We start from the raw sequence: 24,690 nt of genomic DNA, 5'->3' as shown, positions 1-24,690 counted from the left end.
CGATCGATCGATCTAGCGGGATTGATCGATCGCTGGGCAGTTTGGAAGCAGTTACCTCATTTCTCTGCACGGCTTCGACTCCAACATTTTTGAGTTATTGCCGTGTTTTTTTCTTCTATTTCTTCGCTTCAAACTGCTAAAAGCCATAACTCAACGCCGGCCACACTGCAGCCCGCACACACACACACACCACGTTTACTCTAGTAACACGTAATTATAACACAGCACAACACATCGGGGTCCACCGCGATTGATCGTGTGGAGTCGCGGTTATGTCAGTCGGTCAGTCGGCGGCGGAGTTCGATCAACGATGAGGATCGAAAATAAAGGAAAAATGCCGACGTCGACGACGACGGAGTTGATGGAGTTGATGGAAAAATCGGAACACACACAGCATCTGAGAAGAGACAACGGCAACCTTCACTTTCGTTTGGTTGATTAGCGCCGTCGTCGTCGTCGAATCAAGAAAGAGATTCTCTTGAGTGATTGATCATATGATCCATCGCGGGGAGAATGAGGAAGAGCCTTACAAGAGTGTGTGTGTGTGTTTTTTTATTTGCGTTTCAAGGATGCGTTTTTGTTTTGTGTTTTGATGCACCTTGATATTGAAATTCTTTCAACGTGCTTGGTGGACGCATGGTAGCTTGCACCTGCACCATGCGCAGGTCAATGTTTTATGGTGTCGTTTTACGTTGACCTTTTGGAAGAATTTAAAAGAACCATCAAATTAACTTATTTTTTTGAGAAATATTTAGAAAGTCAATGATAGCACATGCAATTTTACCTCGATTGGTGTGGAAAATTATAATAAATTTTCAAAACATGTAAATTTAAAATTCTTTTGACGTAAAGATGCATTTTTTTTGACGAAAAAAATGTCAATATTCCCAATATTACTTCGTTTTTTTTTTAATTTTGATAAAAATGTCTCATTTACTTTAAATTAGTTAGAGCTTTGTTTTATGAAAAAAGTACATTACTGTTAGCATTTAGCATTGTTTGCAATATCAATTTTATATCGAAAGTTAACCAAATTTAGCAAAAAAAAAATGCGAATTTAGAACAAATAACCTATAACGCACTTTTCATGCTGTAAAACATTTGTTTTAATATGATTGAGGTATTGGAAAGAAGGACAGAATTATGAAAACATATTTTTTCTAATTTTTTTTTAATGATAAAAATATTTAAAAATGCTTTCAACAAATTGTCGCCAGAAAATTTACTGATAACCATGTTTTCATGAAAATATTTTTTTTAAATGTCATGTTGCAAACTGTGAACAATAATCATTTATCAAATAATATAAAAAAAAGTCCCAATTTTGTTGATAACATCGAAAAATTTGAAATGAAAATACTCAGAGTGACGACAGCTGATATTTAAACACAAATCTTGCTTATTTTTATTTTTTTTTTCTCGACGAAACACAAAATCTGAATCACAGTTTTGTGGCTTCAAATATTTGTTTGTTTCTAGATAAAAAAGAAATCATTTAAGATTTAAAAAATTGCCACAATGCCTAAAAAAAGTTGTTACAAGCAAATAGGCCCTTTCTTTTATTTTTCAAAGTTTATGGTGATCTCCAAATCAGGGAACAACAATATTTTTTTGGACTATTTTAAATTTGTGATCCCAACAATTCACAAATTCTTAAATTTGTGTAAAAATATAATTTATATATAACAAGGCAAATTTACTCTGCAAAATTTTCAAAATTTATTTGTTAAAGCAAAATCATATTGTAATTAAAAAGTAGTCTTTTTTTCCTAAAAAAAAAATTACCGTTTTCAAGTTAGAGCCATTCTGGGTTAACTTGAGGTAAAAATAAGACTATTTTTTATTTAAATCTTCAATTGACGATATGCAATGGTAAAAAAATAATCGTTGTTAAATTTTAAAATCCTTTGAAAAGAATATTTTTAAAATTTGAAAAATCAACTCTCATTTTTTAAAAGAGCTAAAAACATTAATTTGAGCCTTTAAAATGTTAAGCATCATTTTGAAATTATTTCTTTTCGAAAGATTGCAAATATTTTTTTTTTATATTGGAAATCGGACAGTTGAAAATTAAGACCAAATTGAAAAAAATCTTTCTGGTTTTCGTTATGAATTGCTATAAATGTTACATCATATGTTATGTTGAATATTTTTCCAAATCGTTGTTTTGCATTTGTTTTTAGAATATTAAATAAATTAACGGATATTTTGAAAAGTAGTTTTTTAATTGAACCTGACATTTTAAATTTACTGTTTTTTTTATTTTGAAAATAAATTAGAATGGTTTTCCAAAAAATGACGTATTTTTCATAGAAAAAGAAAAGCAATTAACTGTAAATGATTAAACAAAAACATGTTATGCCATGCAGATTTTTTGTCCTAAACTGGATTTATTTGTTTTGTTTAATTCATTGTTTTTTTTTTGTGTTTTAAACACATACTGTCCAGACTCGATTATCAGAAGGCCTCGGAAAAATTTCACTTCGGATAATCCAAACTTCGGATAAGGCTGGTACAAATATTTTTAAAAGTTTTTGTCACCTCAGGGGGCAAAAAATATTTTTACAATAAACTTCAAAATTTCAATGAAAATGCGTTTAAAATTATTTTTAGCATTAAAAAATCTTAAGATTTTTTGAAAATTTTCGATGCAAAATCTTTTTTTTTTTTTTTGATACTATTTTTGTTCTTGTCAGATCTTAGATTTTTTTAAACTAATGATTACAAAACAAGTGAACTAGTGTAAAATGCATTTTTAAACACTTTTTTCATTTAAATGTGAAGACTATGGTTTGTTATTTAAATTTTTATACTTTTTTTATGTTTTTGCCCCCCCTTGACCTCGGCCAGGGTCGAGGGACAAAAACTTTTTTAAATACTTGCATCGGCCGAATCGAATCACGAAAAAAAATTTTTGTTTGTTGTCTAATTTTTGATTGTCGAGCTTAAGTATGACCCCTTAACTACGTTAAAGTGATTTAGAATTTTTAAATCCAAGATGGCGGTTAAAGTGGTGGTGACGAAACATTGAAACAATGCATTTTATTATTTAATAGGCAATCAACTATTCAAATTTGACTAAAATGGGGTCGCAGAATTCGAATTTGATGTTTAAAACAAGAAAATGAAAAAAAAACGAAAAAAAATTTTGTTCTTGATTCGATTATCCGAAGTCCAAACAAACCTTCGGATTATCGAGCTTCGGACAATCTAGGCTTTGGATAATCGAGTCTGGACTGTATTCTTAATCACTTAATGATTACAGGTCAACTTTTATCTTGTATTGCATAAGTTTTTTTGTTTTGCTTTATTTCCTATTATTTTCCTCAGGTCATTGCAAATAAATATTTTTTTTTCAAAAACAATCTTTTAAAATATGTCAACTACTCTACATAAGTGAGCCAAAATTTCTATTATTTTGCTAAATATAATTCAGACTTATAAAAAAACAAATAATGTAAATTACAGTTTAGTTGCATTATTTTTTGTTTACCATAGTTTCTTTTACAAAAAATATGTTAAAAAATATGTACTAGGTAAACTGGAACAAAATATATAAAATCCTGGTTGGACGATCTTTTTTATAGTTTCATTTTCAACAAACAAGATTAATAACTCACCGGAATATTCCATAAAGGTCAGTTACAGATACTCGCCCTCCTTCACACCACTTAGGATCCGCCAACGAAGATGGACAGATTTATTGTGCGAAAATACGAATAAAAAAACGCTTATTGCCCAACAATGGCCAACAATTGTTGTTGCTGCCGTGGTGATGAATTACTCAGTGTGGGGTCAAAACTTTAGTAGTGGTGATAACACCAATTCTGATTTTTTTATTTCTGAATACCTTTTGAAAGGATTTAAATGCATTTTTTTGTTTAATTTACATTTTTTTATGTTTAGCTAAAATTGATACCTTTAAAACGAAAAGACGTACTACTAAGCCCTTTCCAAATGCTCCTTCCTCAATTAAGATCGAGGTGGTGGGGGATGATGATCATATGATATGGTGACGCCAACCAGCCAGCGTGGAAGTGACTATTGCCTGATGGTGGATGCAATTTGATAGCATCCAGCAGAAGCAGCAAAACGCAACACACCTCATGAAATAGCATCATACACACAGTCAGTCAGTCAGTCAGATGATGCAAACCAACAACGTCAACGACGACGGAGCGAGATTTGTGCCACGGTAAACAAATTAGAGCAAATTGAGGGAGATTTGTTGCGAAATAGGCGAAATAGGGGGTGTGGTTTTGTTACGTAAAGAGTGTGATTTGTTTTCGGATTTTCAATAACTTTTTTTTACGAGGATATAAAATTCAATTAAATGTTTACAAACAGTTCGAATCAGCAGTTTAGCATTGCCATCAGATGTAACCGAAAGGGACGTTACACAGATGTTGTCCAGAATGCAAAAACAGTTGAAAAGCAATTTCCCGGCACAGGAAATCGACACAATTTCCCACAAGCAACTGGTTCAACATGTACCAAACACACACATACACATTTCGACACAACTCCATCAAATCAAAAGTTCGCTCCATCAACAGAAAATCCCATTCCATCTGGGATCCATGTAAGACACACGTGTCTACATTTGCTCTCAGTACTCACTGCATAATCAATCCTACGCCCCGAGGTTCGTGTCTTGGTTTGTTTTGTTGTTTCTGCTCTTTTTTGCCTTCTTTTTTTCTGCAACTCATCCGGACGAACAAACACACTCACCAAGGCATCAGCATCTTGTTTTTATCGCTCTCTGCAAATATATAATTCGTAACGATTTTCTGGTTTAGCGCGATTATTTTTTCCTCCTCCCTCTCTCTGGAGATCTCAACCCCGCGGGGCTTGTTTGCATCGCGGAATTGCGTGGGCCGCCACAGAGCGGCTTCCTGAATCGCGCAAAATGTGGTCAGATAAAGAAAAATAAACCAGGCTAACGCAAATCGGAAGTGAGTGGCGCCGGCACGAGGAAAAAAAAGTCCCACCCGACGAGATTCGAACCCGTGACGCGCGCCAAGCCGAGATTCCTCGCGCGCTCCTACACGCTTGGCTATTGACGCCAAGCGGGAAATGCGCGCCAAAGCGTCACCGCTAGCGGCGTTCAACCAACTTTTCGCTCGCATTTATTTTAAAAATCGACAGCTTCCTCAATAGAGACCAGACATCGATCGATTTACGGACTCTGACGCAAAAACAGACAAACAGAAGGCAGCAGCAAAAAAAAGTCGAACCGCTCTCCAAACCGTAATTACCGACCATTACTTGGCGCAACACGTTGTCGCTCGTGGTGGACACAGGTTGCAATTACTAACCGCGCGCGAACGTATATATATTTATAAAGATACCAATACGCTTTTTTACAGACTCTCCCATTTCGTAGAGAAGGAAAAAATGCAGCTTAAAAAAAAATGACCGCGCGCGCACTTTAGCGTGTAAGTGAGGAATTTCCGCGTAAGAGTGATGGTGCCGAATAATCGAGAGAAGCAAAAAAAAACAAGTGCAAGAAAAGTGAGCTGTTTTGATTGAGGAAAAGGAAGAAGAGTGGGGGAAGAGAAAAGTGTTCCGAAGTGGTTCGATGGCCGCGTCGTGGAGTGGGGCCCCGCACCGTGTGGTCAAGAATACGGCCAGTGTTCTGCAAATGAGCATAATTGGATGAAGTGTTAATGAAATAGCAGCGAGGCCGAGAGAGTGCGAAGAAATCTATAGAATTACAAGTGGGTACAACTGTGTGATTCACCACGCGATGAAGCGTCGTTTTCAGCCAATTGGTTGAGAAGTTGGAAGAAAAATAAAAAGAGAAAAAAAATAAGAGAAGATTGGTGAAATTAGGTGTCCAAGGATATACTAATTACGAGGTGTGTTGTGCCAACCATGAGCATCAACGATCCCAACGATTACAGTTACAAGTCGAGCAAGATGGTGCTGCTGAAGGATTTGACCGCCAAGCTGAAGGGGTATCTGTTTGCTGTATGTATCTTAAAAAATGAGGTGTTTTTAAATTTACTAAAAAGCAAATTATCTCTAAAAATAAGTCAATTTTTATGTTTTTTTCTTGATGGATTATTTTTGTACACTGCATGTCTGGAGTTTTTTTTTTTGAAAAGGTCCAATAAACCAAATTTTCAGTTTTCAGTGGGTGTTTTTTAGTACCTCTGACTCAAGGCGGTTTCAAAAACACCCAAAAAGCAAAAACTGGAAATTTGGTTTATTGGACCTTTTCAAAAATAACTCCAGATGTACATTTTTTGCAAACACAAAAAAAAGTTTCAAACGACGGGATTCAAACCCAGCACCAACATTATGTACTGGTGCCTTAGCCCACTCGGCCATCAGACCGATGAAAAGCTGTAAACATAAACGCATATATGAGCTTGAAATTTCAGTCAAGTAGGTTTCCCATAGGGGGATGGCGTCGCTATTTTTAGACCACGTTTTCCACTTTTTCTCATCGAAACCGACTACTTTATCGACTTCATTTTGCTGGGCGAGATAGGACGCCGTCTCTTTTTAGACGATGACTCAGCACTTTTCCACTCTTGCACTTAAAAAAACCAGGTGGCAGCACGATGTAACGCCACGTCCCTATACTGATGGGCTACAAATTTCAGGGTGTAAAATCACATAAAATTGCATAATATAATGCAATATTTATTTTACACCCAGGTCTTTTACACGCAGCTGGATTACTACTTTTTTAGCTGTGTAGGTCATTTTCTATTTTCTGGGATGCAATTATGTACTTATTTTTTCATTTCTCCGACCATGATTATAGAAACATGTATACAAGTTCAAATTTTATTTAATTTAGCTTTCCTAGTATTAAACAAAATTACTTATTGAGGTCCTATTCGACCCAAAATTTAAAATATCGCCAAAAATCCAATTATACTGTAAAAAATAGTGTTAATTTAGAAGGTGTAAAATTTTAACGTGCAATATTACAAACAAACACTGAAATAGTGCAAAGCAAAAAATCCGATAGTAAAATCGCATGCATAGCATACACATCACCTTTGTGAGCAAAAGCATGTAATATTCTATGAGGAATCGTGTACACAAAAAGCATGTAGAAAAAAATCAGGTCTACTCACCCCAAAAATAACATCAATCCGGCAGCGAGATAGCCGAGCGGGTTGGGTCGTGGACTAAGTAATCTAAATATTACTCTCGCTGTTTTTTTTTCTACATGCTTTTTGTGTACACATTTTCTCATATTATATTACATGCTTTTGCTCACAAAGGTGATGTGCATGCTTTTGCATGCGATTTTACCATCGGATTTTTTTTACTGTGTGGTTTATTTACACATTTTAGAGGTAAATTTGCGCATTTTTTTACTGAACACAAGCGATGACTTGATGATTTTTGTTATTGAGCATTTCTTCACAATTTCAGCCATCGATTATATTTTGTTTTATTTATTTGTCTCCAATTTTTTATGTAACATCGAATTTGGATCTTTTCCAATTTTCATTAGCGTTCATGCCCAGCCTGAAAATATTATTTTTTTCAAAAAATCCTATAAATTTGATAACGAAAGGTTAAAACAATACTATTAGTCCGATTTTTAATCTAACGAAAAAAAAAGTTCAGATCTTTCCGATAAAAAAAAAACTTCATTTAGAATTTAAGACAAACATTTCAATTTGATGAAGGCAGAATTCAACATTTTTAATCCATTCCAAATATTTCTATTGGATATACAGTCCATTTTCTTCTTTTTAACATAACATTTTAGTTCTAGGACCCCATAAAAGCAATCCGCTTTAACGATCCCATTTTATTCAAATTTAAGTTGCATATTTTGCAATATTGAATGACCGCCATTTTGGTCGCCATCTTGGATTTATGAAATTCTAAATCATTTTAGCGTAGTTTTGGGGCTCGACAATCAGACAACGAAAAATAAAATTATTTGGGGTTCGATAATCGGATAATCGGGTCTGGACTGTATTTCAGAAAATTTATTGCAGGTTTAATTTTTTTATATTGCTGAGCTATCAATTTTTTTTTTTACAAGAAATTTCCGAAAAAAGCAAAAAAAATAAAATTTCGCAAATTTTGTCTTTTTTTGACTTATTTTTGAAACGTTGCTCTCTATTAAAAATAAAATATTTATTCTCACTCGATTCATTTTTCCTTATGACTATATTTTTCCTAAAGTGGTAAGAGACTACATCTTCCCATACCTTTTAAACATGAAAGAAACCGAAAGTTATTCAACCACATCCTCGCCCAAGTTAGTTTCGAAACAGGGGAAAAACTTTTTCCATTAACCAGACATCCCACATCAAAGTTTTCGCTCCTTCTTTCATCCTCTCTTCCAGTAGTGTGAATGACTTTTTATCATCCTTCCGAGTGCGACCGAAGCACTAAATCATCGTCCTTCGTCACAACCCCGTACATGACGTCGATGTCGGGCGAAAATTCTCAAAGTTGACTAATTTGTCCAAAGTGGTGGGGGGAAAAACTTGGAAAGGAAAAATGACAAATTAGTCTGTTCCTCCCTTCTTCTTGGAGGGGGAAGGGAATTTTCACTTTCTTGTGGTGCATTTTGTCACCCGGTTCGGTTTTTATTTTTACACTTTCCCAGCTGGTTGGTCGCGGGGCGCACAAGTCGTGGATCGATTGTGTTTGGAAAACAGAAAATAAAAGAAAAAGCTTTGTGAAATTGAGTCATTTTGGTCGCGGCGCAGGCTTAAGAGCGGTATAGTGCACGCTTTCGAAAAACAACAAACTAGAGATACTAAGCTAAACAAAAGGGAATGGTGTAGAGGTGAAAGCAATTTCATCCAGGTGTATGATATATATTTAATTTTCATATGCACCTAGGCATCAATTATCGATTGCAGTGTGCAGGTTTTCAGAATTATAGGTGCAGCCCCCCCGACTGCATTTGCAGCAAACGATCGTGTATCAGGATAAAAGTTGCCCCACAAATTTGTTTGTGAGCAGCCACGACGACGACGACGACGACGTGAGGCGAAAGTAAGAGTTGTGGGCTTGGACAGAGATCTATGTGAGCAGGAAGGGATCGTAAATTGTGGAATGAGTAACTATTTCAATTTGTGAGTGTATGAAATATTGAGATATGAGCAATTTTGCCAGTACTTTCTAGCAGTTTGTTGTAGAGTTGCTTGCGAAAGGATATTAAATTGATAGCAATTTTTCGATTGAGTTTTAACCCAAAAATAGACAATAGGGAGATGATGATGATACATAGTATCTTAGCTTTATTGGGACGTCGCCGGATATTGAATATTAAATTCGGAGAAATATGAGGAAAATTACGAGTAGATTATTGTTTAAAATGTAACTTTTTTTAAAGACCCAATCGACAAAATTTTAATTTATTTACTTATTGGGTGAATTGAAACCTCTTTTAGTCAGAGGTTTCAATAACACACAAAAAGCAAATAAATAAAATTGAAATGTGCTTATTGGACCTTAGTTAAAAAAAACAAGAAGTGTTAATTTTATGTTATGTCATTTTTAAACTGAATGCAATTTTTGGCCGCGGATTAAAACTTAATTGGGATTGGGATGTGATTTTTGAAAACATTTGATAGCATGATAATTGTAGTCATATGTTATTTTCAAGTAATTTCTCATTTTTTATTAAATAATATTGATAAATGAAAACATTTTTTAACGAAATCTCGACCTTTTCATTAAAAATCGAAATAAAAATAAAATTCAACTTAATTTACGTGGTTTGTGTATGATCCCTCATCTGTTTTAATTTGATTATTTTAGGCCCTTCTAGATCTGTATGTTTTGCAATATTATTCTCATTTTAAAAGTATATATTTTATTTTGTTAGTTTAAATGACACCTCAATTGGAAGGAATTAATTTAACATCTGAGAATGTGGGCAGATCTACACAGTGAAAAAAATCATGGTTATCTTACATCTGAGAAGGGGTACATCTTTTATGTCAGAAAAATGTGTTATTTAACCTCTGAAAAAGTGTAATTTTACCACTTTTCTGGTGTAATGTAACTTTTTGCAATTCCGTCGTGAAACTACTTACTTTTCCTGTCATTCTTGAACGACGAAATAGCCTACTTTTCTGTACCAAAAATAACAGAATTGAATAGCAACACTTTTCAAAATAAATGCTGAAAAGTTCTACTTTTCAGCACTCAAATGGGTACTTTTCAGCACTTGTTTCGAAAAGCAACACTTTTCAACTTTTTTTTTTATTTAAACGATTTATTGACAAAATACATGAAAATTTGACTTGCAGGCCAAGTGCGAATGATTCTGATGATATCTCTTCAGTTGACGCTCAGGCGAGGAACATCCTGGAAGGAGCGTCACTGACTACGTCCGTAGTCCTGTTAGATCTTTCTTGATCAGGACAGTATAGCTCTGGTTCCTTGCAAGTGTCCTATTTTCTTACCTCCACGTTGGCTTGTTTTCATGATGACCTAGCTGGTGGCCTGTGGAAACGGATCGTAAACCTTTGACCAGCGAGGGTCAGAGTCGAGACGGCTAGAAGAAAGGGGCGCGTCAATGTGGGAAAGGGAAGTAATTTGTGATTGTAGACGGTATTGTTTAAATTTGCAGTATGTTGAGTCAACTGCTGTGGATGTACCTGAACGTTGCAGAACGGGGTTTCCTATCTCCTTTCCATTTCCAGCTACCATCTATCATCTGTTTATTTTGTTTCACTGATTTTCTTAAACGGCTTTTGTTTACTATCCTCCATTTGATTTCGATTTTACTTATTTGATTCTCTTATTTCTCAACGCTTTTCCTTTCTATTTTACTAATTGATGCTGCTGCAACAAACTGTCTGCTTTCCCTTAATTTGGCAGCGATGTCAATTTTGTTTATCATGTGCCTTTTCTTTATTTATCTATTTCAATAATTTCTCATCTTCCCTGTATATTGCCCTCGAAACAATCTAAGCATGTTTGTTACCTCTATTTATTAACTATTGTTAATTTCTTTATCTTCTTCATAAATTACTGTCTTTCTTTAACTATTGATTCTTTACATAGTATATTTCTTTCACTGTCCATTGTTTTGAAACTTCACCTTTTTCTTAAGCATGTGAGGTTCGAGCCCTGACTCAATTTATGAAATGATTTAAGGATTAACACAAATATTTCTATTGTACTTTTGAAAAACTTTTCTAAAATGCTTAGGACCAAAATATTGTAACAAAACACCGCGACAGAAGAAATAGCAACAGATTAACACGACTCAACAATAGGGAAGATTTCAGGAGAAAACAATACACAGTAAATAACAATTCGTTTTTGAATTCAAACTAAAAATATTACAGTTTTTGCTTTAATGAAAATTGATAGGCACACTATAAATGGTTAGGCGCTTATACTTACATCAAACCCTACGTAATGTACCACCCCCGGCCGAGTTAAAATGCGTAACCGGAAAAGAAGGTGTGCATGCCTGGCACGAACACTCAAAGCGTGTTCTAGCGTGCTGCTCGTACTGACTCAGAGCAAGGGTAAGATGTAGGTGTAAGGGCAGTGCGTGTTCGTCGGGAACCTAGTGCATAAGATCGGTCAAGGCCCGTTCTTACACTGAAAATTGCGAATTGCGAAAATACATGAAAATTTGACTTAAAATTTCACCCAGTGTTTGTGTTTTTTTGAATTGCAAAAAAATGTTGTATGGAACTCGTTGCAAAACTTGATTTTTTCAGCACTCTTCGTATTTATCCAACTCGGTGAACCTCGTTGGATAAATGTACGACTTGTGCTGAAAAAATCCTCTTTTTGCAACTTGTTGCATAAACTACTATTTTCAAACTGAATTGAGGTAAAATTACATCATAAAAGAGGTAATATTCAACCTTCCAATTTTACAAAAAATACTGGGTAGTGTTAAAAAATGTGAATATTCCTATTTAAAAAAATGTTAATTTAAATTTTATCATTTATGGTTAATTTTTTTAAAAATAAATTGATGTTAAAAAAGAGCGTCAAATTTTTCGGGAAATATAGGATTTACCTGGTAATTTCTGGGAAATTTAACCTAAATTGATTAAATTTCGCTTAAAAATTAATTTTTCACAGCAATTATTTTCTTTATTTTCCATTTTTTTTTTTCATATATTTAAAGGGACTTATAAAGGTATCTTCTGCGCTAGAGTTAAGGATGGTGCAATATATGATACCAAAGCTATGATTTTTTTGAAAAATTGTTTAATTTAAAAAATTGTAAATATTGACTTTTTAGATTTTTTGGCAAGAATGATATTTTTATGCGATTTCATGCCGGAAAAGCGCTCTGCAAAATAATTATTTACCACAATTTTGTTTGTGTCAATCGGACAACTGGCTGCTAAGATACAGTATCTGAATGTTTCAATTTTGTAAAAATGTTTTATTTCCAATGTCAGCTGAAACTATTACTTTGATTTTCAATATTAAAAAAATAAACTTGAATAAAATTTTCAATGATGATTTTGATATTAAAACTCTTGACTATATTGAGATATCGCCAACTGAAAACTTTTTTTTTACATTTGAAATATAAGAGGCTGCATCTCATCAAACAGCAGTCTGGATGATAAACTCAAAAACATAAAATTGTAGGATATTTTCTCAAAAATATTATCAACAAAAAAATGGGAGGATTTTCGAAAAACAAATTCAAAAATATTAGTTTCAGGAAAATACTAAATCAATCCAATTTTACAAAATTAATGTCTTTTTCTGATCTAAAAAAAGCAAAGCAATCCACTTTAACGACCCCCGGGTCTTTTGTGGTCTCTATTGCAAGTTTCTGCTCGCACCTAGGAGTCCGAAGGCTTGAATGGGGAGAGCACCCAAACCTCTTTCTACTGCAAGGAACCTTCCACCCCAGTGTTTGAACTGAAGACCTTTGGATTGCGAGTCCAACCGCCGCCAGCGATTCCACCGAAGTAGGCTTGGTTTGGTGTGTTGTTTGTACTTATGGCATGGAAACGACTCCTACACCTGGAATGACTTAACGGCCTAACAACCAAGGCCGGGACCGACATTTTACTTCCTCATCCGATGGAAGGTTGCAGCAGATGGGAATCGAACCCAGAATCATCCGCTTACAAAGCGGACAGCGTAACCATTCGGCCACGCACTGCTCCCAAAAAAACAGACTGCTTACAGACTTTTTGTCAAGATTATACAGACACCGCCTTTGAGGAAAATGGCATCTCTCTACACGGCTTTTTCGTGGCGATCAGACCCGACCATTTGAAGTTAAGCAAATTCAGACCATTTTTTAAACTGATAGAAAATTCCTTCTCGAGATACAGATTTTCAATCACTCACATGCCCATTTGACCAGCCCGCAAAATTATATGAAATAATTAGAAAATTTATGGAAAATGTTATATCCAAACCAAAAATTTAAAGAAAAGTAGAGTTGCAAAAAAGTAGATTATTACTCTTCTGGTAAAATTAATGTTTTTAACCCTTAAAAACTATTATGCTTCAATTTGAAAGGGTTGGATTTGCCTTTTATTGATTGAAATTAGAATATTGGTTGAAAATCAAATCGTTCTTTTTCAAATCAACAAATCCTTCCTTCTTTATAAAAAAACAAAATAAAAGAATTCCGAAAGAACCGTTTTTGCAAACTTCTCACAGCTCATCATCATTTATTCCGCAACCGCAACCCCTGCTCCAGAGCTTTTCGTTCTTACATAAAGCATCTTTATCTGTTTCGTGTCCAACTGGCATAAACAGCGTTCCACAACCCAAGGCAAGGAGCAGGGTGCGGTGCGCGGTACCTTTTGAGAGTAAGTGCTGTTAGCACTTGGTTTCGCACATGTACAAAATATACTAGGGGTAGTATACAACAACTCTTAAAAGCATTGCGATTTTTCCCTTCCACCAAACTTCAGACCTTCCCCACAGCTGACATAATTTTGTGTATATTTTGACTTATCACATCCATTCCACACTTTCGGTACGATTCGTAAAAACTTTTTCGCTTTTTTTTTCGTTACGTGAATATGTGTGAATTGTTTGGCAGCAACAACACAACTCCAGCCCAGTTGTAATGTTATTGTTATTGTTGGCCTCTCTTTCTAGCGCACATGAGCTCGCTCGCGAATCGCGCTATTTATTATGCAGTTCATGACCGTACTTTATTTATGGTGATGATGACTGCCGCTGCAGCAGCAGCTTAAATGCAAAGTCCGTGTAATCGATTACCACTTTAAGCATTTAGTATTATGGCCGGCGCGAGATGTTTGTGCTTTACTTAGCGCCACTAACAGACTGACTAAGCCGGCGATTCCTTCTCGGATCGATGACCCCGGCATGGCAGTATGGCACGCGCTCGCCTAACCTGAATTTACATTTGCTTAGCCTACACAACCGAGTTGCCACTGCAAGGTTTCCCTGGCTCTGGGCTCGATTACGTGCGATGGTGACCTAAACACCGACCGATTTGCCATACAAAACAGCCCTCCCTCTCTCCTCTTTTCGACAATGTTTTATCGATTGGCTGTCAGCAAAAGTGGTGGAGTTCAGACTGAACTGTTAGATTCTTTTTTGAGAAATGCTTTTTTTCGTAACGGAATCTCCCCGTGGAACAACCGAAAAACGTCGATAAATCTTTTGAAATCTGTTGAAGCTTTGAACAAACGAAAGACGACGACGACGATGATGCACAGTTAGAAGACCGCTCGAACTTACTGTTTCCCAGATCTGAAGAGAGGCGGAGCAACAGGCGTGCTTTCGATTGTTTTGTTGAAGAGAGCTGGTGAACGAACGGTGTTGGACGTGTGAAGCGATGGCTGGGACTTGGGAAAGAAGTTTGCAGTTGAAAAGCAATCTATTCTGGTTCTATTGGGAAAAAGTTGGAATTTGTTTTGAACTTGAAATAATTTGAATTCCCTCAAGAATAAAAAAAATATTTGAAAAAATATTTAAAAAATAATATTTAAAATTTTCAAACTTGTGATGTATTGAATGATTTCACATTTCTCGATATTTTACCTTGAAATCCAAATAAATACATTCTGAGATTTCGAATGCAATGTTTTTTAACAAAAATGTCTTTTTACAGCAGCCTTGTCATATTTCAATCTTATTTTTCTTTCTTTATGTTCGGACAAAAATTAGCAAAATAATTTTGAAAAACTTTATCCCGCCTACTCCGATGGACATTGACGCAAGAAAAAGGATTTCAACCTTTTGCTATTAATTCACCTCTTGGCTTATTTACAAGAACTACATTCCTCCAATGCATGTATCAATGCAGAAATGTTATAATTTTGTTTATGTTTAATCGCAAAAATATAAAAAGCGGGAGGGGGGGATATTAATATTGTAATTACTTTAATTTAGATTGAAAAAGTGGAAGTACACCGGAAAAGAGGTTTTATTTTATAATATTTAGTAGCTAACTTAATTTTTTTTTCTGACAATAAAGATGTACTCATTCCCAGAGGTAATATTACCATGGTGTTTTTACTGTGTTGTCTATGTTCCTTACTAACAGCCCAAACCTTATTGCCTCTTATCAAACACCTTATTCACCATGAGCACACCACAACTTGCGTTTCATTCATAAATCATTGCAATCAAATTCACCGAAATCCCAATCAATATTTGAATAATAAATGAGGCACTCCTCCCGCGCCAAAGGTCATCCGCATTCTCTCCTCGTTTCTCCAATCAGCCGTGAACATTCCAAGGTAACCTCAATTTCTCGGTACATTCCACCCACAACACCTTCAACAACAATGTAGCCCGGCAATTTTCCCGCAAAATCTCACCGAACGCTCCCTTCCACGAAGATTTTCGATTTCGCTTTAGGAAGGTGTTGGTGTGTTCCCTCCTCCAACACCCCATTCATAACCTCCTCCACCTTATTTTCGCTATCGATAAAATACACAATACGATAATTGGATTTCGCATCCAGAAAGCAAACGGTGGTGCCCTTCTAAGGCACAGGTGCGCGCACTCCCCGTTTTGGCGTTGAATTTCTGGGGTGACCCCCCGCCTTCAAGGGGGAGGAGTGCAGGTCTGGGCACCGATTATTACGATGCTACGGATTCAAATTACCCCGCGTGTGTACTTGTTTATTCGTTTGTTTTGTTTGTTCTCCACTCGGCAAAAATACACTCACACAAATGTATCTAATTTCATACCGGAATATGGAACGGAACGGAACGACGCACTTTTGTCCATAAGAGGATGGTACACAGCACGAACAGTGTGTCACGGGTGGGAAGCGTGTGACCTAGGTGAAGAAGACGTGATGTCGACTTTTTTCAGTGTGTGCTGTTGGAAGTGCAGCGATCGATTTGTCAGTGTCGATAAAACAGATCATCAATTTAAAAAAATGTAGCTGAATTATTTTTAACAGTGTTAAATTCCTAGAAAAGTGAACACATACTTCATGACTCAACCATTTAGTTTGTGTAAGTGTGGTCAAATGTGTCGATATTCCTCACTAACATGCTGCTTCTTGAGCCGGAGGCGATAATCGAAAGTGATGGCAGAAAACGTGCTGATAAATTCCTTCCGAGATATTGTGTAAAGCCGCGGCGTCGTTGTCACTCGGTGTTTGAAAACGGCGACTAATTATTAAGATTTGATGAATAAGATTGGTACAAATTTTATTTGAAGTTTTTGTCCCTGGGCTCTGGTCAAAGTCGAGGGGAGAGCAAAAAAAATAGGTCTTTCTTACAAAAAAAAAAAAGCGATAAGTAACACAATGTATTGCAGTTATGTTACACAGTAAAAAAAAACATGGTAATATTACATCTGGTGTAGGAGCGCTAGGCCCGGCTCCAGGAGGGCTTTTTGATTGTCCAACCTTTCCACTGTGTTGCAGGGAATTCCGTGGCACAACACAGCTTCAAGGCGACAATCGGCGAGTGGACTGTATTCACAACTTTTTCCTTCAGTGGACTCCTTTGGCCAGGATGCAAGAAAACAGCTTGTTTCACGATGTTAACTTCTATATTTACAAGCTTAAACTGACTTCCGGACTAACAAATTCATTTGGTTTTTATAACTAAAACTTCGGCATTTCTTCCCGAATCTTCTTTGCAAAAACATTCTTATTAGTTAATCTCCTCTCGGGTGCGCAATCCTTTTTCCCTAAACCATGTACACGCCACTTCTTCTTTTCATTCATTCATTTCTTTCATTCCTATTCCCTGCTCTCCTATTGGTCTGTTTGCGCAAGCTGCCTGCTCAGACGCGCTGCGCGTCCTTGAGCCTATTGTGTGCTGTGAGATACATGAATGAAATATGTGTGAAAGGGAAAGGACACGAATGGTGAGTTGGTCTGCGGTTATTTACATGCTATTGTTTCTTTTCTTCTTCAATGTGTGGCGTGTATGTGCGGGTACATTTGTGTTGTGTTATGTGCTTGAAACAATGGAAGGATTAACTGACACTGTGGAAATGGATGGATTATTCTTGCAAATTTACTCTACCTGACACTGTTAAAAAATCATATCGGTTGGAAACTATATCTTCTGAGCTGAAAATTGGGCAAATTAAATCTACTTTGGCGTTGGCGCCAACATACTCCCGCCGGGCAGAGATGGAATCTCTGTGACCTTAACCAAATTTGCATTATCAATGATTGGCAGAACAGCAATCTTATGGATTGCCCGCTTGTACACTACTGTGCCGATCTGTACTTCGACCGTACGCACCAAATCATCTTTCCCGGGAAGGTTTTGTGATTTTTCCCAACTTCCACACCTGCACGGGCGCATCTTTTTCTTCTAGCAAGACAATCATACCTGGTTTGATGTTGGCGGATTTAACTCGATTCTTACCGCGGGGTTGAAGGGTTTGCAAATAATCGCGATGCCACTTTCTCCAAAACTCATCGCGCAATCGCTGCATGTACTGCCAGCGACTGAGCCGATTTATCTGAACACCTTCACAACTGGGTTCAGGTACGGCGGTCAGGGACGACCAATCAAAATGTGTCCGGGGTGAGAATCTCTGAATCATTAGGTTCTGAAGAGGTAGCATAGAGAGGACGTGAATTTAAAATTCCTTCTATCTGAGTCAGAACTGTAGCGTACTCTTCAAAGGACAACTTGGCTTCCTTGAGAGTTCTCTTCAAATGAAATTTGGTACTCTTAACGGCGGCTTCCCAAATACCACCAAAGTTGGGGGCTTCGGGGGGAATGAACGACCAATTAATTTCACGAGGCTGACAGAACTGAGCGATTTCATCGACTGTGACTTGGGACTTCAACAATTCATAGAGCTCATGTAGCTCGGTTTTCGCCCGCGGAAATTGGTTCCGTTATCGGAGTGGATTTCTCGGGGAAGTCCTCGACGACCTACGAAGCGTTTCAGAGCTGCGAGAAAAGTCTCTGTACTCATATCTGAAACGAGTTCCAAATGTACGGCTCGAGTGACCATACAAACAAACACCGAGATGTAAGCTTTACGATCTTGGGCTTGTATCGACCTTCCTTGACATAAACTGGACCTGCGTAATCCACACCTGTGACCTCGAACGGCAGAGCTTGGTTGACACGATATGCAGGAAGATTTCCCATCAACTGACTAGCGACCTTCGGGCGAGCCTGAAAACACGTGACGCAACGATGGGTGATTCTGCGAACTGACGACCTTCCGTCGATCAGCCAAAATCTTGTCCTCAAAGCAGCGATCAGACTCTTGGGACCAACATGCAAATTTTCTTCATGATAAGCGCGAATCAAAAGGTCAACTACAGGGTGTTTCGGTAAAATGTAGGGGTGTTTGGAGTGAAACAACAGCGAGGATTGCTGAAGCCGACCTCCAACTCTCAAGACACCGTCCTGGTAGAACGGGTGCAAACCTGCAATCTTCTTGCACGGTTCGTCATTCTGAACACGGTGGATTTCGTCACTGAGTGCTTCGTGCTGAATAATCTTTACGATCAGTTCCAGCGAAGCGCGCAACTCAGGGATCGTTGGGTGAATCATGAACACTCGACAAGACGGATTTTCTGACGACAATTTTGGATGAAACGCTGCACGTATGCCATCACACGCTGCAGCTTTCTGAACGAACTGAACTTGTAAACACCGGAAGCTGGTCTTCATTGAACACTGGGGTTGCAATGATCGGACCAAGCTTCAACTCGGGAGTTCATCATCTGGAATTTCTGGGGGGATTTCCTCATCATACACTTCGATTCTCAGGAAGAATGGGCCTTCCCAGAACTCGGACTTCGACATTAGAGCCTCGGGAAGCATGCCTCTGGAAACAATATCAGCGGGGTTGTCCTTTGACCTGACATATTTCCAAATAAATCCTGCGGTGAGCTCAAGAATCTTGGCAACTCTGTTTCGGACGAACACATCGAGCTTCGCCAATGACTTCTTAAGCCACGCGAGGACAACCTGACTGTCAGTCCAAAGTACGACTTGGCTTACCTTGAACTTGACAGTCTCGAGAACTCTAACCATCATGCGAGCCAACAGTTCACACGCCATCAACTCTTTGCGGTGAATGTTGAGATCTTTCTTGGGCGAACAAACTCTGGATTTGCTGCAGAGGAGGCGAAGTTGAGCTCTACCGTCGGACAAGATGCACCGGACGTAAATGTTTGCACCGTAAGCAACAACGGAAGCGTCGGAAAATCCATGAAGCTCAATCGCGACAGTCGACGGGCTGATAACATAGCGTGGAATCCGAATTTCACTAACCTTGGGAGGGCTCTACGGAAACACAACCACGACGCCAGAAGATCTCCTTCGACCTTAGCGTCCCATGGCAACTCAATCAACCACAACTTCTGCATGTAAAGCTTCGCAACAACAATCACGGGGGATAGAAATCCGATGGGATCAAACAACCTGCCGATTTCAGAGAAAATACTTCGCTTGGTGAATTCGGTGACATCTTTTGGAAGACGCACCACGAACATAAATTCGTCAGACTGGGGACACCATGTCAGACCCAGTGCCTTGACGACCTCGTTTCCTTGATCGAGGCACACAAGTTTCTCGCGATCAGATTCGGGAACACTACTCAACACTTCCTGGCAATTCGAGCTCCATTTGTGGACACGAAAACCTCCAGACTCAAGCATTTCGAATCTGCCGCTGGACGACTACAGCTTCGTCAGCGGAACTAGCACCGGAAAGGATATCATCGACATAACAATCATCACGAACCACCTCGGCTGCTAGCGGAAACTTCTCTCTTTCATCTTGACACAACTGAACTAGACATCTGGTCGAGAGGAACGGGGCAGCTGCTGTACCGTAAGTTACCGTCTGTAACTCCAGCACGCGAATCGGCTTTGAAGAGTCACTCCTCCACAGAATTCTCTGGAACCTCGTCTGAGACGAGTCGATAAGCACTTGCCGATACATTTTTTCAATATCGGCAGTGAATGCAATGGGGTTTTACGAAATCTGAGGAGGATACTGAACAAATCACTTTGGACCGGCTTTCCAACGTGGAGAACCTCGTTGAGCGACTTCGCCGTAGAACCTTGCTTGGCCGACGCGTCGAACACTACTCGCAGTTTCGTGGTCGAGCTCGTCGGCCTCAGGACGGCGTGGTGGGGCATGTAGTACCGATGCTGGTCTACATCCTTGGACTCATCAACCTCACGACAATGACCAAGGGTTTCATACTCATCAATGAACTTAGCATACTGCTGCTTCAGACTTGGTTCTCTGTTGAGACGGCGCTCCAACAGCAGGAACCGACGAAGAGCGAGCGAACGGTTGTCTGGCAACCCTGAAACATCTTCACGAAACGGTAATCTAACAACAAATCGACCTGACGGTAAACGACTATGCGTTTCCACGAACAACTTCTCACATTCATCAACATCAGAGGGTGGGGGCGTTGGATCGGCAAGATCCTCGACCTCCCAAAACTTGAAATCGTTTGATTCAGCACATCCAACGAAGCGTTGTTCGCGATGTGTGAATGGTTCACAGAATTCTCGATTTCGCCGGAAAATACCCAGCCGAAATGAGTTTCGCGCAACTCTGGCAGACCGTCTGCCAGGTGCAGCTGTCCTGACTTAAGCAGGCTGAAAAACATGGAGGCACCAATCAACATATCAATTCTCTCGGGGACATTGAACTCTGGATCCGCAAGTTGGATTCCCACTGGGATCGACCAGGAGGAAACATCAATCTTCGATCCGGGGATGATTCCAGTCACCTTTGGAACCACCAGACATGCGATACTGGCGGCGAAGGCCGAGTATCTCGAACGAACGGTAACCCTGACTTTCTCCCTAGCATACATCTTTGACCCACCTACACCAGCGATCGGAACGTACAGCGACTCACGAGGGGCCTTCAACTTGTCGGCAATCCGCTCGGAGAGAAAGTTCACTTGCGAACCACTATCAAGAAGCGCACGGCAAGGAACGGGATCTCCATCATTCTCGATCAGGACAAGAGCCGTCAGCAACATCACAGTTTTCAAACTCTGGGAATGGTTGGATGAACATGAAGAGTTGAGAGGGGTTTGCTGCTGCAGGTTCTGACTCAGTGTAGTGGACGTGGGAAGGTTGGGAGATTCAGACTGAGGTGTTGTAGGGTTCGTTACTTGGAGGCTTGGGGTTGGTCTTACGCTTTGAGCTTTGGAGAAAGAGTCGTTATGGAGCAAGGTGTGGTGTTTCTTGTGGCAAGTCTGACATTTCAGGTTGCTGGAGCAACTAGAAAGTCGATGACCAGCTCGGAGGCAGTTAAAACATAACTTCAACTCACTAACTTTGGCATTGCGCTCCGGAACTGTCATCGCCAGCAACTTCGAACATTCAAAGTGACGGTGATCCGCCCCACAAACCAGACATGACTTGGCGACCTTTGCAGATGTGGCAGTATGGGATTTTGGGTTGGTTTGGGGCAAGATGGCTTGGTGGTGCTTTGCTCCTTTGCTGAGCTCAAGACGCGCGAATTTTGGGAACGTTCAAGGACTTGGCACTCGGTTTTCAAAATTGCAATGTTTGGTTAAAGTCTGGCAACTCACCTTGTTTCTGCGTCCTTTCCCACTGCTGTCTAGTACTATCATCTAAGCACCCTACCACTAGCTTGTTAATGATAAGTCCTGACAGCCTGTCGACGACGAGTCCTTGGTACTGCAATCCGGCGACGTGGCGATCACAGGCTTTGGTGAGCGCCTGCAAGTCCTTGTGGTTTCCCTTGGTGATTGGCTTGAGCTGCAACAATCCATCGATGTGCGTATCCACGATGACACGTTGGTTCTCGAACTGCTCGCTGATCTCCTTCCAAACTTGCTCGTAGTTGTTGTCTTGAATCATCTTCGCGGTGATCAACCCAGCTGCATCACCGACCAGGGCTTTGTCGAGGTGATGCAGCTTCATGGCGTCGGAATCGCGGGTGCGACCGACGAGGTCTTCGAACATGGCCTTGAACTTTGGCCAATTCTCTGTCTGCCCGTCGAAGCTCGGTATCGGTGCTCGAAGAGGTTGCTGTTGCACGATCACTTGAGGCGCCACTCCGTTGGCACCGACTTGAAAGGGGCCAGCGACCGGCTGGTTGAACATCTCCATCAGCTCTTCGACCAGCACCAGCGTTTCGGTGTGAAGCTGGTCAAACACGTCGAGCACATCATCTTGTTCCTCCTTCTTGTCAACTGCTTCGATCACTTCACGATGGCGCAACACGTACTCCTGGTAGTGCGCTTCCAGCTTCTTCTCGTACACTTTCAGCGTCGCCTTGGTTATCCTCTGCGGGTTCTTCTTGGCTTCGTCAAGGGCACTCTTAATTCTCGTCACTTTTCCCTTGACCTGTCCCCGCTGATGAATCAGCGACTTCACTTCATCTGGATTCACGGGCTGCTTCTTTGGCGTGTGTAACACCATTTTGGCGCTCTCACTTCACTTCACTTGTGTCTCAAAGTTTGAGTTCACTTCGCAACCTTTTGCTTGTTGCACTTTTTGTCCACGGCGTGGACGCACTTTGCCAACTTTTTGGCACACGAGTTTTTGGTTCGCAAAACACTTTGGCTGTGCTTCACTTTGGTCTCTTTAGACCCACTTGTCAGTTCTTCCTCGCATCCGCTAAAGGCCACTTTCACATGTCCGGGTTGACGGACCACTTTTACTTCCGGTTGGCGACTCTCATTGAACTTCACAGAATAACGGGTTGAAGGACCATGAAGGTCCGCACTTTTCGCACAATTCCGGTCTGAAGGACCTTGTAGGTCCGAACACTTCACACAAATCCGGTTTGAAGGACCATGTAGGAGCGCTAGGCCCGGCTCCAGGAGGGCTTTTTGATTGTCCAACCTTTCCACTGTGTTGCAGGGAATTCCGTGGCACAACACAGCTTCAAGGCGACAATCGGCGAGTGGACTGTATTCACAACTTTTTCCTTCAGTGGACTCCTTTGGCCAGGATGCAAGAAAACAGCTTGTTTCACGATGTTAACTTCTATATTTACAAGCTTAAACTGACTTCCGGACTAACAAATTCATTTGGTTTTTATAACTAAAACTTCGGCATTTCTTCCCGAATCTTCTTTGCAAAAACATTCTTATTAGTTAATCTCCTCTCGGGTGCGCAATCCTTTTTCCCTAAACCATGTACACGCCACTTCTTCTTTTCATTCATTCATTTCTTTCATTCCGAGTGCGCTGACCACGGGGACGCGCTGTCTTGTTTTTGCATGCTCATTTTCATTTCTTTTGTGTCGCTGTTTGTGTGCTTGGGTGCGTGGTTATTATAATTAAATAATGGCATCATTAGTGCGCTGACCACGGGGACGCGCTGTCTTGTTTTTGCATGCTCATTTTCATTTCTTTTGTGTCGCTGTTTGTGTGTTTGGGTGCGTGGTTATTATAATTAAATAATGGCATCATTAGTGCGCTGACCACGAGGACGCGCTGTCTTGTTTTTGCATGCTCATTTTCATTTCTTTTGTGCCGCTGTTTGTGTGCTGGGGTGCTTGGTTATTATATATAGGTGAAGGGATTTTATTAAATGATCATTATATTGCATTATTATATTTATTTGATTATATAACCACACTATATTTTACACTTAACACATCATACAAAACACAAATGAAACTGTAAACAGGAGCGTTTGGTACGGTATGTCCACGCATCCTTCCTCCCCTGTAGATTCTGTGAAATGTGATCCGTTCTCAGAATCCTCTCTGCGGTAAACACAACGTAGTAGGGCTGGCCGCTTTAATTTTTGCAATACATTTTCGGGTGTTCTCGGATGTACTGCAATTATTAATAATGACAAGAAAAGTGCTTGGGGCGTAATCTAATCACAAGACTTTCCAGCATGCTTTCATCGGACTGGCTGCGTTTGTGTTAGATTAGATTAGATAGATAGATTAGATCATTCATTCATTTCTTTCATTCCTATTCCCTGCTCTCCTATTGGTCTGTTTGCGCAAGCTGCCTGCTCAGACGCGCGCTGCGCGTCCTTGAGCCTATTGTGTGCTGTGAGATACATGAATGAAATATGTGTGAAAGGGAAAGGACACGAATGGTGAGTTGGTCTGCGGTTTACATGCTATTGTTTCTTTTCTTCTTCAATGTGTGGCGTGTATGTGCGGGTACATTTGTGTTGTGTTATGTGCTTGAAACAATGGAAGGATTAACTGACACTGTGGAAATGGATGGATTATTCTTGCAAATTTACTCTACCTGACACTGTTAAAAAATCATATCGGTTGGAAACTATATCTTCTGAGCTGAAAATTGGGCAAATTAAATCTACTT

General features: G+C 39.3%; 1 protein-coding gene across 4 annotated transcripts in view; it reads left to right on the top strand.

The window, feature by feature from the left end:
- Positions 1-24,690, top strand: part of LOC6031149 (serine/threonine-protein kinase N) — a 167,960-nt gene that overhangs the window by 46,432 nt on the left and 96,838 nt on the right. For 3 of the 4 annotated variants that reach the window (XM_038261752.1, XM_038261751.1, XM_038261753.1), the window contains exon 2: positions 5,370-5,973. The exons of the other annotated variant lie outside the window; for it this stretch is intronic. In XM_038261752.1, coding sequence (XP_038117680.1) covers positions 5,878-5,973 — 96 coding nt within the window. In that variant the 5' untranslated portion in view covers positions 5,370-5,877. The remainder of the gene's footprint in view (positions 1-5,369; positions 5,974-24,690) is intronic. 4 annotated transcript variants of the gene reach the window in all.

The sequence above is a fragment of the Culex quinquefasciatus genome, chromosome 3 (assembly GCF_015732765.1).
Source record: "Culex quinquefasciatus strain JHB chromosome 3, VPISU_Cqui_1.0_pri_paternal, whole genome shotgun sequence".
Lineage (NCBI taxonomy): Eukaryota > Metazoa > Arthropoda > Insecta > Diptera > Culicidae > Culex > Culex quinquefasciatus.
The sequence above is the reverse complement of the archived record's forward strand: the minus strand, read 5'-3'. Positions and strand labels throughout refer to the sequence as shown.